General features: G+C 45.0%; 2 protein-coding genes across 7 annotated transcripts in view; one reads left to right on the forward strand and one right to left on the reverse strand.

Annotated features, from left to right (window-relative positions):
* The window catches only part of LOC308597773 (cryptic protein-like), a 442,052-nt gene that overhangs the window by 48,017 nt on the left and 377,547 nt on the right, over nt 1-16,488 (reverse strand). The gene's annotated exons all lie outside the window — the stretch shown is intronic.
* Nucleotides 1-16,488, forward strand: part of LRRC2 (leucine rich repeat containing 2) — a gene marked incomplete at its 5' end in the record, with an annotated part of 87,034 nt that overhangs the window by 403 nt on the left and 70,143 nt on the right. The window contains 2 exons of one of the 3 annotated variants that reach the window (XM_081213827.1): nt 34-189; nt 13,649-13,794. In XM_081213827.1, the coding sequence (XP_081069953.1) occupies nt 13,670-13,794 (125 nt within the window). Of the gene's footprint in view, nt 1-33; nt 190-13,636; nt 13,795-16,488 lie in introns of those variants that run through there. The other 2 variants (XM_081213828.1, XM_081213826.1) reach the window with 2 other exon arrangements.

Below are 16,488 nucleotides of genomic sequence, written 5' to 3' on the forward strand. Positions count from 1 at the left end.
CATGTTAGCACATTACAAATATAGAACATTAGCAAATCTGGAAGGCCAGTCACGCTGGCAGGTTTAAACAAACAGAGATACTGGGCTGACCAAGGGCTATGTTGTCGCTGTAAACAACCTCAGAGTTTCCAGTTTTCTTGCCACACAGGTACACCGAGGAGCTCAGAACAATAGTGCTCTTAGGTGTAGGTAAGTGGCCGACTGTTTTGCTGGCTCTTGAGATTACAGTGCTTCTGATCTGCTGGGGATCAAATATGCAAAGTCATCAGTGATGATTGATGGTGCTAGTTGTGTTTTAGTGCCTGCCAAAATGTGTGTGTTCGCGTGAGAGAGAGAGAGACAGAAAGAGAAATTAAGAAAGAAAGAAAGAAAGAAAGAAAGATATAAATTATATATATAAAGTTTAAGCCTGAAACATTATGGTTTTCAGGTACACCTGGTGTTTCATATACAACGATAAGCTAACTGAACACATTCATTACACCGACCTGAACTTGCAATGTATATAATGAGAGGTTTTTTGGTTTTAATTAAAGCATACCTGACTGCAGTTACTAGTACTTGCTATGTCTCCACTGTGGAAAACAAAACAACCCCTGCCTTCTAAAAACTGTACTATTCTATCTCAAGGGCATAGGTTGGAGTGAAAATGATTTACTATATTAAAAAAAAGAGTTTTGGGAGATTGGCTATTTATCTTCGTTGCGTGTCAGGATCTTGAGTGACGTTTAAAAGAGTTATAGAACGTCTGCTTCTGAAGGCCACGTGCCAGGTATCTAATGGACGTAGAGCAGATCTGGTAAGCTGAGAGACATTTGTGTGTGAGAAAGTGTTGCTGCAGATCAAAAGGTTACGTTGCAGATGAACAAGTTATCACCTGGCGCCCATCGCTGTAAGAAGAGCATGCGTGTTAGTTGAAAAGCGAAATACCTCCAGGGAGTAAATATTAAGGCTGGAGGCAGATGTGGAAGATAGGGTTATCAGGGGCTCCAGGTTCGGAGGCAACATGCCTCAGTTTTTGGAGAACAGCCAGAGGAGAGGACTATTGCTTTCATGTCCTGCTGATGTGGGTTTCCCATAGGCATCAAGATCAATATTGTCTATGCTGACTGGTCATGGCTGTCCAGGGTTTAGGCTGGGAATGTTCCCAGACCTACTTGGAGATGGTGGAGATGGAAGCTGGGACCTTTTGCATGCAAAACAGATGCTCTATCACTGAGCTATGGCCCTTTCAGGGCTTGAATACAGTGTGGGTCATGAGAGATGAGGCACAGGATCCAGTTTTGGATCTGAAAAAGTTTTTTTTTTGAGTTTTCCTTTTTTTAAAATTAAATTTTTATTCAGTTTTCCTTTTCATTCATTACATACATCTCATATCCATAACATTTTCTATTCATTCCTTCTTCCCTCCTCTCCTAGGCTTCCCCCAACTTCCACTTCTGGTTTGTTTCCCCTTTCACCCACCTTGCTACTTCCTAAAAGAAAAAATAATAATAGTATACTTTATACAATAACATCTAACTTAAAAACATAAAAATGAAAATAATTACACCATATTATTTCCATATCTTCTACACACTTTCTAATACTAATGATGTGAATGTTTATTTAAATCCTGCCACCAAGTCTACAGACTTTCTTTGTTTCTGCAGATATAATATAAATGGTTCCCATTCTTTTTCAAAGTCACTGTTGTCTTTTTCTCGTAGTCTGACTGTCATTTTTGCCAGCTCTGTATAGTTCATCAACTTCTCTTGCCATTGTTCTTTAGTTGGTATTTCTCCAGTCTTCCAGTTTTGTGCAATCAGCATTCTCACACCTGTAGTGGCATTCTTAAATAGAGTCCTCTTTTCTTTTGGTATATCTTGACCTAAAATGCCTAGTAGAAAGGCTTCTGGGTTTTTTTGCAAAAGTTATTTTCAACATTTTCTTCAACTCATTATATATCACTTCCCAATAGACTTGTACCTTTTTTCAATCCCACCACATATGATAAAACGTACCTTCCACTTCACACCTCCAACACTCTTTCTTTTCATTTTTATACATTTTTGCCAATTTAACCAGAGATATATACCATCTATACATCATTTTCATATAATTCTTTCTCAATAATATGCAATCTGTAAATTGCAAATTGATTTTCCACAGTTTCGGATCCGAAAAAGGTGAATGGTATGGACTCTGGCCTGGCTCCTCACGCCTGTTATTTGAGTGAAGACCAGGCGTAGTGGGGAAGGACTGGAGCTCAGTGGCAGATCATATGTTTTCCTGCAGACACCCTCTGGTTCTGGTATGGTTGGGAGAGAACCTTGTCTGAAACCTTGGAGTGCTGTTGCCAGTTGTTGAAGACTCAGTGAATGAGAGAGGCCAATGGGCTGACGCAGCATATGACAGCCTTAGATGCTCCTAAGCTGCTATCAAACCATTCATTGTAATTATGATAATTATTCATGAAACACTGATATTGTGGCAATAAAATAAATTTGAGAAAGATGAAGTAAAGTCAGCAAGGAAGGAAGGAGCTTCAGCCACATGACAGAAGGAGGAATCTGTCTGCGGAATGGTTTGGGCATCTCAGTGAAGAGAAAGGGGAATACATCTGCAATAAGTCCCTCTCCGCATGTAGCTACAGTAGCATCCATCAAGTTCGATGGGAAACACATTAGTGCTATGAGAGCAGGGGAAGTACAAAAAGTACTTTCAATTGACTACTAATTAATCCATAATTAAAGACGTAATTAATGAACATCCCAAGAGGAGCTTAGACTTTGTGGGAAAAGAATACAGCAATAAAAGAGAACCTTCTTGATAAGATAATTTCCTTTGATGAGTTATAGAATACAAACCCTACTGGATTTAGGGTGCTGCAGGCGATTCCCTTAAGGGACGCGGGTGGCGCTGTGGGTAAAACCAAAGAGCCTAGGACTTGCCGATCAGAAGGTCGGCGGTTCGAATCCCCACGGCGGGGTGAGCTCCCGTCGTTCGGTCCCAGCTCCTGCCCACCTAGCAGTTCGAAAGCACTCTTAAATGCAAGTAGATAAATAGGTACTGCTTTATAGCGGGAAGGTAAACGGCGTTTCCATGTGCTGCGCTGTTGCCAGCTCGCCAGCTGCAGCTTCGTCACACTGGCCACGTGACCCGGAAGTGTCTTCGGATGGCGCCGGCTCACGGCCTCTAGAGCGAGATGAGCACGCAACCCTAGAGTCAGACACGACTGGCCCGTACGGGCAGGGGTACCTTTACTTTACTAGGCGATTCCCTTACACAGGGCGCTGAGCTGAGAGGGTGCAAAACAGAAACTGTCCGTAATTGAGAAGATTAATTTGTGGGAACCAAATTATAGTCTTGCATACGGCGCCGTATTACGGAAGTCTAGCCCGGCCTACTGTGTGTTTGAGGAAAATGACAAGTATCCACAGGTGATGTGTTGCTCACCTTTGGGGGCCAGTGGACACATCTGGAATTTTGTGAAAGTGCCCTAGTTGCAAATGAAAGATTGGCTGCTTTGGGGGCCTGGCATAACACAAAATGGCCGCTACAGCTAAAAGAGCGGGAAAAGAGACAAGCTCACACAATGGCGAGGGGCTCCCTCCATTAGAACCCTGTCAAGTTGCAACCATGACATACAGTGGTACCTCGGGTTAAGAACTTAATTTGTTCCAGAGGTCCGTACTTAACCTGCAACTGTTCTTAACCTGAAGCACCACTTTAGCTAATGGGGCCTCCTGCTGCTGCTGCGCCGCCAGAGCACGATTTCTGTTCTCATCCTGAAGCAAAGTTCTTAACCTGAAGCACTATTTCTGGGTTAGTGGATTCTGTAACCTGAAGCGTATGTAACCTGAAGCATATGTAACCCGAGGTACCACTGTATATCCCAGAGGATGTCACTACCGTCCTTTCCAGAACTGGTGGTCCCAAATGTAGGGTTGCCAATTGTCCTATATAATACAGGATTGTCCTGTATTTCAATGCAAAATGCTACATCCTGTATTGATACAGTTTTGTCCTGTATTTCAGGTCTTCTCTCTCTGTCTCTCTCTCTGCCAAGTTAGGGATCCTGTCCAAATGCATGTGTTTTAAAGGGTGTGTGAAAGGTAATCCATTTAAACTCTGGGTAGCCAAGCACAGATAGATTTACAAATTCATGTGTATGTGCGCGCGCATGTGTGTGTGTGTAACAAATTCCCGAGGGGCCATCCTGTTAGGCCGCAATAGATTGTAATGGATTGCTTTGAAGTCACTTCAGCACCAGATGAGGAAGAAAAAAATCACCCCCAACTGCCCCGCCCTGTATTTTGCCAGAACAAATGTGGCAATCCTACCCAATGGAGATTTGGTGCTAGTTTGTACAGTGGTACCTTGGTTCTCAAACGCTTTGCTTCCCAAACACTGAAAACGTTTCAATCGTTTTTCAGAAGCCGAACGTCTGATGCGATTGTCAGCTATTGTTTCTGGGGCTCCTGCACCACTCAGAAGCTGCGCCTTGGTTTTCAAACATTTCGGAAGTCAAATGGACTTTTGGAACGGATTAAGTTTGAGAACCAAGGTACCACCGTATCTGGCGCTTTTGTTTTTGCTATTTATTTTGCGTTTTTGTTTTTGAGGCTTTTTCGGTTAATTTTTTTTTTGTGACTGTGTGGATCCCAGTTCAGCTACTGATTGATTGATTGTGTGATTTTGGAAACGGATAAAAGCCCCCCATCCAAACAACGACCACCATCAGTTTCAGGTAAGAAAAAAAAAAAAGATTTTTATCATCTACAATACTGTCTCATTTATTTTATAGTACGGTACATTGATTATTGCTTTTATTTTATGGATTAATAGTCTCGTTAGATAGTAAAATTCATGTTAAATTGCTGTTTGAGGGGTTGTTTTTAAAAGTCTGGAACGGATTAATCCGTTTTGCATTACTTTCTATGGGAAAGTGCGCCTTGGTTTTGGAACGGACTTCTGGAACAGATTAAGTTTGAGAACCAAGGTACCACTGTAAAGTGTATAAGTGACACAACCCATGTGCCTACTGCTTGCATACATTGCCACTATGACAGGGAGCCATGATCACATCGCAGCCGCAAGCAACAAATCAGATATATTCACATGAGACACAGGACTGTGACTGTTATGCACCTTATGTCAAACCATGTTGGTGGCATTTGTTGCTGTGCTTCAGGCTGGCACTGAGAGCAGACTCAAACTTTTCTGGGAAGCCAGGGTTGCCATATTTCAAAAAGACCTCAATATTGTTGAGCTTTTTTAAGGACCCCCCCCCTCCAATTTTACAAAAATGCTATTTTTCAATTGACTTGCCTAAGCGCCAGCTTTCAGAAATCCCCCTTTGGACGTCAATTCCGCCTTTGAAATCTGAGTAATGTTCAGGAAAATCTGGACGTATGGCAGCTCTAGGTGGAGGAAGAAAGGAACACTTCAGAGGAATGTTGTGGAAAAGGCTGAAGCATGATACTTAGAGCAGTGTTTCCCAACGTTTTTTGGGCAAAGGCACACTTGTTTCATGAAAAAAATCTCGAGGCACACCACCATTACATTTTTTTTTTATAAAATTTTTATTGGTTTTACAAAATTTTTTGAAAGACAAACAAACACTTAAAAAGACAAACATACACGTATAATATCATAACATATTTTCATAAACCTCTTTTCTAGGACTTCCCCATACCCCCCCTTTCTGCATCCCAATGTCCAAAATTTTTAGCAACTCCCAATTGTTACTTTCAACCTCTGTCATACTAATCCTCTCTATATTCTGATCTTATATCGCTGTATCCCTTTGTTTCTAGGAACCACAACACTTTAACATTCATTAAGTTTATGATAGTCCTTAAGATAACTTTTAAATTTTCGCCATTCTTCTTCCACCGTCTCTTTGCGTTGGTCGCGGATTCTGCCTGTCATCTCGGCCAATGTCATATAGTCCATCACTTTCATCTGCCATTCTTCCAGAGTGGGTAGATCTTGTGTCTTCCAATACTTTGCGATGAGTATTCTTGCTGCTGTCGTAGCATACATAAAAAAAGTTCTATCCCTCTTTGTCACCAATTGGCCGACAATGCCCAAGAGAAAGGCCTCTGGTTTTTTAGGGAACGTACATTTAAGTACCTTTTTCATTTCATTATAGATCATTTCCCAAAAAGCCTTAATCTTCGGGCACGTCCACCAAAGGTGATAGAAGGTACCTTCAGTCTCTTTACATTTCCAACATTTGTTATCGGGCAAATGATAAATTTTTGCCAGCTTGACTGGGGTCATGTACCACCTATAGACCATTTTCATAATGTTTTCCTTTAAGGCATTACATGCCGTAAATTTGATACCGGTGTTCCATAACCATTCCCAGTCAGCAGACATAATGTTATGACCAATATCTTGTGCCCACTTAATCATAACCGATTTGACTGTTTCGTCCTGTGTATTCCATTTCAGCAACAAGTTGTACATTCTAGATAGATTCTTAGTATTGGGTTCTAGCAATTCAGTTTCTAGTTTTGATTTTTCCACCTGGAAGCCAGTTTTCCTGTCCTGTTTGAAAAACTCCATTATTTGGTGATATTGAAACCAATTTTGTACTTTATGTTTCAATTTCTCATGACTTTGTAATTTGAACTTATCTCCATCCTGTTCCAGAATTTCCCAATACTTCGGCCATCCGACCTCCATATTGAGTTTCTTCACTGCCTTGGCCTCCACTGGTGACACCCATCTAGGGGTTTTGTTTTCCAACAGATCTTTATATCTTATCCAAACATTAAACAATGCTTTCCTAACAATGTGATTTTTGGTGGTGTGCCTTTTTAAAAAATCAAAAACCAAAATTCAAAAAGGCACACCACCATTACAGCCCCGTGACGTCAGCGCGCAGCGTCACGCCGGGAGGGACATGAATTGCTAGCAAATTACATAATCACCTCCTTGAGGGCTGGCTCATCTTCTCCGAAGGCAGAACCCCATTAATTAACAGCACAGACTCACACCATAGCCAAGACGAGGGGGGAAAACCTCAGTCATGCACAGTCATGCACATGTGGGGGCTAAATGAGGACGAAGACCGGGCAGAGAGCAGGGCTCAAATCACCCCACCTGGCCAGGAAAATCCCTGGGTGCTCCCTTGGGCCACTCGCCTGACCCACCTCGCAGGGCTGTTGTTGCGAGGATAACACGGGGAGAACCACGCGCGTCCCCGGGAGCTCCTTGGAGGAGAAAGCGGGCGATGAATGCAATGCACGAAATATATGAGAGGCGACCAGGTTTTGCAGGTGAGGGGCCCCCGCCAGCCTCCGCTTCCAACACCCGGCGCAACGACGCCAAAGTTTCCCCCCGGGCTCGGCTCGGGGAGCAGCGCTGCTCCCCCCCGGCTCCCCTTCGCCCTCCCGGCTCTCTCTGCTGCCCACTGGGGACCCCCCTCACCTGCCAAGTCCCCTCCGGCGCGGATGCAGCATTGCAAAAATAAACCCCCCCCGACGCAGCCCTACCTGGGGGGCAGCCTCCGCCGCTGCCGCTCCGCCTCCGCGGGGATCCCCGGGCTCCATCCTGCCGCCCGATCTCCGCGGGGGCGCAGGCAGGCTGCGCGGGGTCTGCGCGGAAGAGCCCCTGCCCGCCCGGCCGCCGCCGCTGCGCTCATTCCATGGCCGGGAGAAGAGCGCTTCAAACAAAACTCCCGGCCCGCCAGGCCACGCTGGGAAACGTAGTTCGCGCACCCCGCGCGGGCGCGGAGCCCAATGGCGAGGGGACTACGGATCCCGGCAGCCCCCGCGCCGGGGACGGAGGGGGAGAGGCCGGGTGCAGGGATGGAGGGACGGGTGGGCGAGCGAGTGAGTGAATGGCAGCCGCCAAGCCTTGGCCGAGAGCCAGGAAGGGCCTCCCCGGAGGAGGAGGAGGAGGAGGAGGAGGGAGGCGCAGAGCGGGAGGGAACCCCAGGGGTCATCTAGTGACGGCGCCCCAATCGAAAATTTGACTTTTAAAAAAAAATCTTTCGAATTTTTTAATTTTTCCCGCGGCACACCAGGCAACATCTCGCGGCACACTAGTGTGCCGCGGAACAGTGGTTGGGAAACACTGACTTAGAGATCTATCAAATCTATGTTTTCTAAGGCACAGAGCAAGCTTTCATGGGAAAAGTCCTGGGATAGGAGGGAAGAGCTCAGACACAGAGCTTTAAAGTGTGGATTTAGCCTTGAAACACAACACAAAAGGAAGCCTAGATGAGCTTTTAGTTAATGAGTGCTGCGATGACGTACAGTTTACGAAAACTACATTTCAACAGAAGATTCATCTTGAGAATGTGTTAACCGTGCACATTAGATTCAGCCGAACCTCAGCACACCTACCATCTCTGGCAGAACTGGGTCTGCAGGCTTCCTTGTAAAAGTAAAATAAATGGAGGGGAAATATGTAAATTGTATTGGTTTCCGCAAAACAAATACATAAACCAAACCAGGAAACCAGGACCGATGAGACGTGCAAATAATAAAAAATCCATTTCTGAAGCCTGAAACTGTGAATAATGTTGGAAATATAAGTAACACTAATGTGGCACGCAGTGACTGTTGAATAATAAAAAAAGCAGCTCCAGATCTGGCCGTTGTGCAGATGGTAGCAGCTGCTTTGAAAATGCTCTGGAAAGCAGAAAGGGATTTTGCAGCAGCCCTGAGTTATGGCTGATGCATTGAATCATTCCTTTTGTAAATCTGAGGTAGCCATTGGAGAGGCACTGGCATGATTCTAGCTCAATCTGTTAAACACAAGCATATTGATTCAGGCCCGCTAAATTCTCCATGTGTAAATAGGTATTGCAAAAGCTAGGATATGGAACAACTGATTGGTTCAAAATTGGGAAAGGAGTACGACAAGGCTGTATATTGTCTCCCTGCTTATTTAACTTATATGCAGAATTCATCATGCGAAAGGCTGGGCTGGGTGAATCCAAGCCGGAATTAAGATTGCCGGAAGAAATATCAACAACCTCAGATATGCAGATGAGACAACCTTGATGGCAGAAAGTGAGGAGGAATTAAAGAACCTTTTATTGAGGGTGAAAGAGGTGAGCGCAAAATATGGTCTGAAGCTCAACATCAAAAAAATGAAGATCATGGCCACTGGTCCCATCACCTCCTGGCAAATAGAAGGGGAAGAAATGGAGGCAGTGAGAGATTTTACTTTCTTGGGCTACATGATCACTGCAGATGGTGACAGCAGCCACGAAATTAAAAGACGCCTGCTTCTTCGGAGAAAAGCAATGACAAACCTAGACAGCATCTTAAAAAGTAGAGACCTCACCTTGCCAACAAAGTTCAGTATAGTAAAAGCTATGGTTTTCCCAGTAGTGATGTATGGAAGTGAAAGCTGGACCATAAAGAAGGCTCCAGTTACAGATAGGTAGCCGTGTTGGTCTGCCATAGTCAAAATAAAAAAATTCCTTCCAGTAGCACCTTAAAGACCAACTAAGTTAGTTCTTGGTATGAGCTTTCGTGTGCATGCACACTTCTTCAGATACACTGAAACAGAAGTTGCCAGATTAGAAGGCTGATCGCCGAAGAATTGATGCTTTTGAATTATGGTGCTGGAGGAGACTCTTGAGAGTCCCATGGACTGCAAGAAGATCAAACCTCTCCATTCTTAAGGAAATCAGCCCTGAGTGCTCACTGGAAGGACAGATCGTGAAGCTGAGGCTCCAATACTTTGGCCACCTCATGAGAAGAGAAGACTCCCTGGAAAAGACCCTGATGTTGGTAAGATGGAGGGCACAAGGAGAAGGGGACAACAGAGGACAAGATAGCTGGATATTGTTCTCGAAACTACCAGCATGAGTTTGACCAAACGGCGGAAGGCAGTGGAAGACAGGAGTGCCTGGCATGCTCTGGTCCAGGGGGTCACGAAGAGTCGGACATGACTAAATGACTAAACAACAACAACAACAAAGCTAGGATTACCTGCTACTATAGACTCCAACATACGGAGCTTGTCACAGGCGATACCGTTGTAAATTAGTCATCAGCTCCCCTTTCCCCAGTATTGGAGTCTTTCTTCTCTGGCCGAGACCCTCTTCTTTTTATAGTGTATTGCCAAAGAGACCAACTTTCATGATCTCTCTGAGTAATAGATCATAAAGCTGAGTGAAACAACAACGATGTATCATCTAAGAAAGGTGGCCTGTGACCTCAAAAATAATTCAGAAGCAGGCGGCCTTCAGGAAAGATGGGCTTCGCCAGCAACAGATATAGCATAGAGTCGTGCAGAAACTGCAGCTAAATGCCCTTCCACCCGGATCCTGTGAGCTGTGTGTGGCAAAAGCTCATCCCAGAGAGGAGGCGTCATAAATCAGCAAGGTGCTTTCTGACAGTTTCCCCCATAGCGTGAGCAGCTAAGCAAGGAGGATTTATCCAAATATGCCTTATTCACATATACGTAATGCGAGCGCTTCCTTTGCCATCACGGAGCTGGGTATTTATGGGAGATGATGCAGGTGATAAATTGTACATGAGTCAGAAGGTGGAAGCACGGGTGGTAGAAAACAAAATGAAAGGCTTGTAACTGGAGGAGGTCGGTGTAAACATTCGTGATTTATACCTGCCCTTTCCCATGCAGTAGGAGCGTATCATACAGAAGTGACACGAGAATTAGTCTTCATTATGGGAGTGACCTTGAGTTTCTCGTGAGGATGCCCACTAGCTTCCCCCAATCTCATGCCCTCTATACTTTTGGACTACAACTCCCATCATCCCTGACCACTGGCCATGCTGCTTGGTGCTGATGGGAGTTGCGATTCTAAACACCTGGAGAGACCAGGTTGGGGAAAACTGCTCTAAAATGTCCCTTGCAGGATGGAGTATGGTAGTCATAGCCCTTCCTGTGCTAGCTTGCCTTCTATTTATGTGTGGGCATGCATGTGGTTAGGGACGTGGGTAGCGCTGTGGGTTAAACCACAGAGCCTAGGACTTGCCAATCAGAAGGTCGGCGGTTCGAATCCCCGCGACGGGGTAAGCGCCCGTTGCTTGGTCCCTGCTCCTGCCAACCTAGCAGTTTGAAAGCACGTCAAAGTGCAAGTAGATAAATAGGTACCGCTCTGGTGGGAAGGTAAACGGCGTTTCTGTGCGCTGCTCTGGTTCGCCAGAAGCGGCTTAGTCATGCTGGCCACATGACCCGGAAGATGTACGCCGGCTTCCTCGGCCAGTAAAGCGAGATGAGCGCCGCAACCCCAGAGTCGGCCACGACTGGACCTAATGGTCAGGGGTCCCCTTTACCTTTATGCATGTGGTTTCCAGAAGGCCGCCTGCCCAGGCATTGACCATACCCATAAGAATATAAGAAGCTGCCTTATATTGAGGTAGATCATTCATCTATGCAGCTCAGGACAGTCTACATGGAGTGGCATGAGCTCTTCAGAATTTCAGGCAGTGTTCTCTCCTGGCCCTACCTGAGGATGCTGGGAATCGAACCTGGAATCATCTGGATGCAAATCAGATGCTGTACCACTGAGCTACAGCCCCACCTATTTTCATTATACAGTGGTACCTTGGTTCTCAAACGTAATCCGTTCCGGAAGTCCATTCCAAAACCAAAGCGTTCCAAAACCAAGGCACACTTTCCCATAGAAAGTAATGCAAAACAGATGAATCCGTTCCAGACTTTTAAAAACAACCCCTGAAACAGCAGTTTAACATGAATTTTACTATCCAACGAGACCGCTGATCCATAAAATGAAAGAAATAAACAGTCACACAATCAATCAGTAGCTGAACTGGGTTCCACACAGTCACAAAAACAAAACAAAACAGCTGCAAAAACATAAAATAAATAGCAAAAGCAGACAGACCTCAGTGTAACACTCTAAACGAAAGTGTGGCAGTCAAACCAGAAGCGTAACACTCAAAACGGAACACGTTCAGCTTCCAAAAAAAGTTCGCAAACCGGAACGCTTACTAACGGGTTTGCAGTGTTTGGGTTCCAAGTTGTTTGAGTCCCAAGGCGTTTGAGAAACAAGGTACCACTGTATACAGTATATATATATATGGGGGGGGGGCACTAATTTTTAAAATTGTAGCCAGAAAGGTGCTTTACTGCTATCAGTTACAAAAATTAACAGAGTTGTAAAATGGTGCTCAGTGCAAAGAGTGTTAAGCTGTGAGAGGTCACTCTCCATGTCCCTTCAAAGAGATGCAAAAAAAGTTCTAAAGACATAGCTGGACGATGGATTTTAAGAAAGTCGGCTTCAAAGACCCCAGATGAAAGCCGAGTTCCATGGGGAGAGATTCTGGAGCACAAAAGAGTTCAAAAGGGATTTCCTTTACGTTGAAATGAATGTAGGTTATGTAACAAGTTTCATAAATTACGTAACCCATGTTAAATAGTGGACAGAGAGATGAATAACATATTATTTGGTGGAAAACACACTGCGGCAGGATGGAAACAGTACTGAAGGCAGGTCCGTCTTTACCCAGGGGTGCAAGGGATGCGGTGCACCCAGGCGCCGATTTCTAGGGGGTGCCAAATGTATTATGAGGGGTGGCAAATGTATACCTACTGTATACTGGTCCCTGTGATGGCCTGGGAATCTGATTCAGAGGCTGAACCTGAGGAATCCCAGCCTGCACAGGAGTCCCCGCCTCCAGGGCCGGCTGAGCCCTGGTTCAAGGGCCTCACCTGAAGGGCCCTCACCTGTGCCGGATCCTCAGGAGCAGACACCAGATGAATCCACTCTGGCTCCGGAGGTGATTGAGGACCCGTTGCCTGCAGGTGCTCCTCTCCCAGCCCAGTCAGGGGAAGGTGAGGCTGCCTCTGGGTCTGGTAACCCTCCAGCCTCTCCTGAGCTGCAGAGGCTCAGGGCAGAGAGGCGGAGGGAACTAAGTTCTATCAGGAGGAGTGCTCGCCTTAAGGCCAGGAGAGGCGGGTCACCTGTGGGCCGGAACCGCCCTAGGCCCCAGAGGAGATAAAGGCCAGTCAGCCCAGTCCCAGGTTGCGGGAGCAACATCGCTGGAAACCTGTTCCTGCCAGCACCCTGACCTGCTCTTCTGGAGTTCCTGACCACGCCCGGCTCCTTGCCTTGGACCCCACTTCGCCCTTGTCAGACAGCCTCCAGACCCTCAACCCAGGACCGGACTCAGACCACGCTGCACGCTAACCCCTCCGGGACCAGCACAGTCCCTCTTGATCAGTGGCAGTAAAAAGCAATGGAGCCCATCTCCTCTGTCGCTCTGTTACTCCATATCATCAAATATTTCCGACAAGTCAGGAAATAAAAGCATTTATTTCCGCTGCGTTGTCGTTACAGGTGAACGATTTTCCTCCCCATGAAAAGGTCAACAACCTTGAGTTCTCCCCCCCAAAAAAAATTGGGGGGTGGCTAAACTAAATTTGGGGGCACTGGCTGGATCTTTGCACCCCGGCAGCACATATGCTAAAGACGGCCATGACTGAAGGTGATGAATACAGAGAGGAATATGGATTATTAAAACTATTGCAAATACTAACTCTAAGAATTTTCTGTTTTGGTTTGATTGTCATGTCCTCATCTGAAATGAGGACTGAAAGGGTTGTATGCCAATGCCTAACTATATTATCCGCTTTTCTTTTCTTTAAGTCATCGGCTTCTTTTTCCTTATAATGACGCCATGTTAATAAAATGTTATTGCAGGAGAATCTTAATGTCAGCAACATGGGGCATCAGGTGATCGTATTAGACTTTGCGGCCATCAGAGGATTGTGGGAGATTCGGGTTAAGAAGCACAAAGAACGGGAAAAAAAGGAGAAGCAACGAATAGCCCAAAGCGCATTAGAAAAGTAAGGAAATGTATCATTCTTTTTAATATTAATCTGATAAATTGCCTGAAAACTGAATTATAAATCAAGCTGTCGATGAATCATTGTCAACAATAGCCTGTCTGCATTATTTTATTAGATAATTTCCCTTTTCCTAGGGGGATGCACGCTAACATCCTGCATTCTTAAACACATTGCAGAAGTTAAATATCTCTTTGCGTTTATGATACCGGAGCCAAGCTATTTCAGACTCTACCCTGAAATTACCTCCTGATTTCAGCACATCGCATTACATTTATTGGGATGGCTATATCTGCATTAGGACATGAGCAAAACCGTGCAAACTTAGTATAGCACTGAAAATAAAATAAAACAAACTCCATGCCCGCAGTTATGGAAACTTGGAAAGAGACTTGATGAAACAGGCCAATGATTCACCTGGTTGAGCCGTGAACAGCGGTGAGCCAGAAAGTTCCCCAAAGACCTTGACTTTTATTTGAATGGTTAACCACCTTGGACTTTTAAATGCAAAGTATCTGAAACAAACAAACAAACAAACAAACAAACAAACAAACAAACAAACAAACCTCGCCAGCCCTCCCCTATTGTTTTCCCTCAACAGCTGGTCTTGAGAGGCATGAGTTCTGTGGGTGCATTTAGGGGAATTTTTGACTCTGGTCTTAATGGTCTTTGGGGGAAATCTGCCTCTTTATGTGAGTTATTTCATTTACTTTTTAAAAAAGCTAGTGAGCAATCCTGCTGCATTTGTGGGCCCAGCTGTTCATTTGTCTGAGGTGGGGCCAGAGGTGGAGCAAGGTGGGAGTGGTGGGTGCGGTCTGCTCCGGGTACAATCCCAGAGGGGTTTTTTTTGACATCGCTGCGCCGCCCCCAGATGCCGTGAACGATGCACCCCCTGGGACGTGCGTGGCGGCCCTCTGGGATGCTAGAGCACCTAGCTCCACCTCTGGGTGGGGTAGAGGTGGAGCTTTGTCCTAAAGTTGAAGCTTGACAGCATTGGTAACAGCCATTTCTAGACATTTCCTCCATGGCATCACATGGCAAGCAACTGTGGCATTCCCAAGCTTGTGGCAAATATGTCGACGGTGTGAAAAAGTACTCTCTTCTGTCTGTCCTAGCTACTGCCAACAAATTTCATCCAGTGACCCCAGGTTCTGGCATCCGGGGTGAATAGTATCACTTTCCCTAAAACGTGCATAATTCTATAAACCTCGAGCATGCCCTCCCTTAGTTGTCCTTTAAAAGAAAAATTAAAAGGTACTTACCCTTTTCTGTTCCAGACTCTTTATCATGTTAGTTGCCCTTTCATGTATCTCTGCGTTGTCATTCTTTGTCATTCTTTTAAGACAGTAAGACAGGAAGATAAACATACGAAAATGTCCTTTTAAAATGTGCGGGATGGGGCATTATTGGGTTCTTTTTCTTTTTATTTTTATTGTGTATTTTGTGTATTTATATTGTGATTTTACGTTGTGAACTGCCCTGAGGCCTGCAGTTATAGGGCAGTATACAAATTTAATAAATAATCATATTAAATAGTAATATATCAGGTTGGACTGATTGCCCATCGACCACATTATTATTATTATTATTATTATTATTATTATTATTATTATTATTATTATTCCAAATTGCCTAAGTTTTAATGTTTTACCTCAGAGTATGCTAAGAGGCCTTGGCTGTCATAACAAGCAAACATTTTCACATTTGACAGGAAATATCTTTAATACCAGAAATCTACAGAAATACTTTGTTAGCTGCCACAAATCTTCTACAGAACATAGATGTATCTGATGGCCACTCTTAAATTCTGTCCGAATTACCAGAGAGCTAGTTGCATTCACTTTCATATTACCGCTGCAGAGCTTCATGTCTACTCAAACTGAACAGACTCAGGTTTTCATCAGCTATGCATGAGGAGGACACAGGCTTATATTAACATTTATTTCAATTTGCTGAAGAGTTTATGAGCCACCCAGTGGTATTTGGCATGCAAGAAGTCAAAGAGTTCCTCTGTACAATTCTCCTCTTTACAGGACTTGGATGACACTTGAGCACTTCACTCCTCTAAACCAGGGGTCAGCAAACCTTTTCAGCAGGGGGCCAGTCCACTGTCCCTCAGACCTTGTGGGGGGCCAGGCTATATTTTGAAAAAAAGAAGAACGAATTCCTACGCCCCACAAATAACCCAGAGATGCATGTTAAATAAAAGCACACATTTCACTCATGTAAAAATACCAGGTAGGCTCCACAAATAACTCAGAGATGCATGCTAAATAAAAGGACACATTCTACTCATGTAAAAACACGCTGATTCCCGGACCATCCGCGGGCCGGATTGAGAAGGCGATTGGGCTGGATCCGGCCCCCGGGCCTTAGTTTGCCTACCCATGGTTCTCGAGCTTTCACACATTTCTCAGTCTGTTCACGATGCTCCCGGACTTTGGCCTTCCAGCACCTTCTCATCCTGCCACCCCTATTTCTGCAAATTTCCCTCAAACCTCATGCAACTTCCCCCATCTAGCACAGTATGGTCTGCTCTGACTGGCAGCTGTTCTCCAGAGTCTTTCTCATTATTTGATCCTTTTTAAATTGGAGATGCTGGGACCCTTATCAAAGCAAAGCACATGCTCTTCCATTGATTTGTGGCCCGTCGCCTGAATTACGGTATGTCCAGAACTGTGCACAGTATTTCCC

The sequence above is a fragment of the Podarcis bocagei genome, assembly GCF_964188305.1.
Source record: "Podarcis bocagei genome assembly, chromosome: 11".
Lineage (NCBI taxonomy): Eukaryota > Metazoa > Chordata > Lepidosauria > Squamata > Lacertidae > Podarcis > Podarcis bocagei.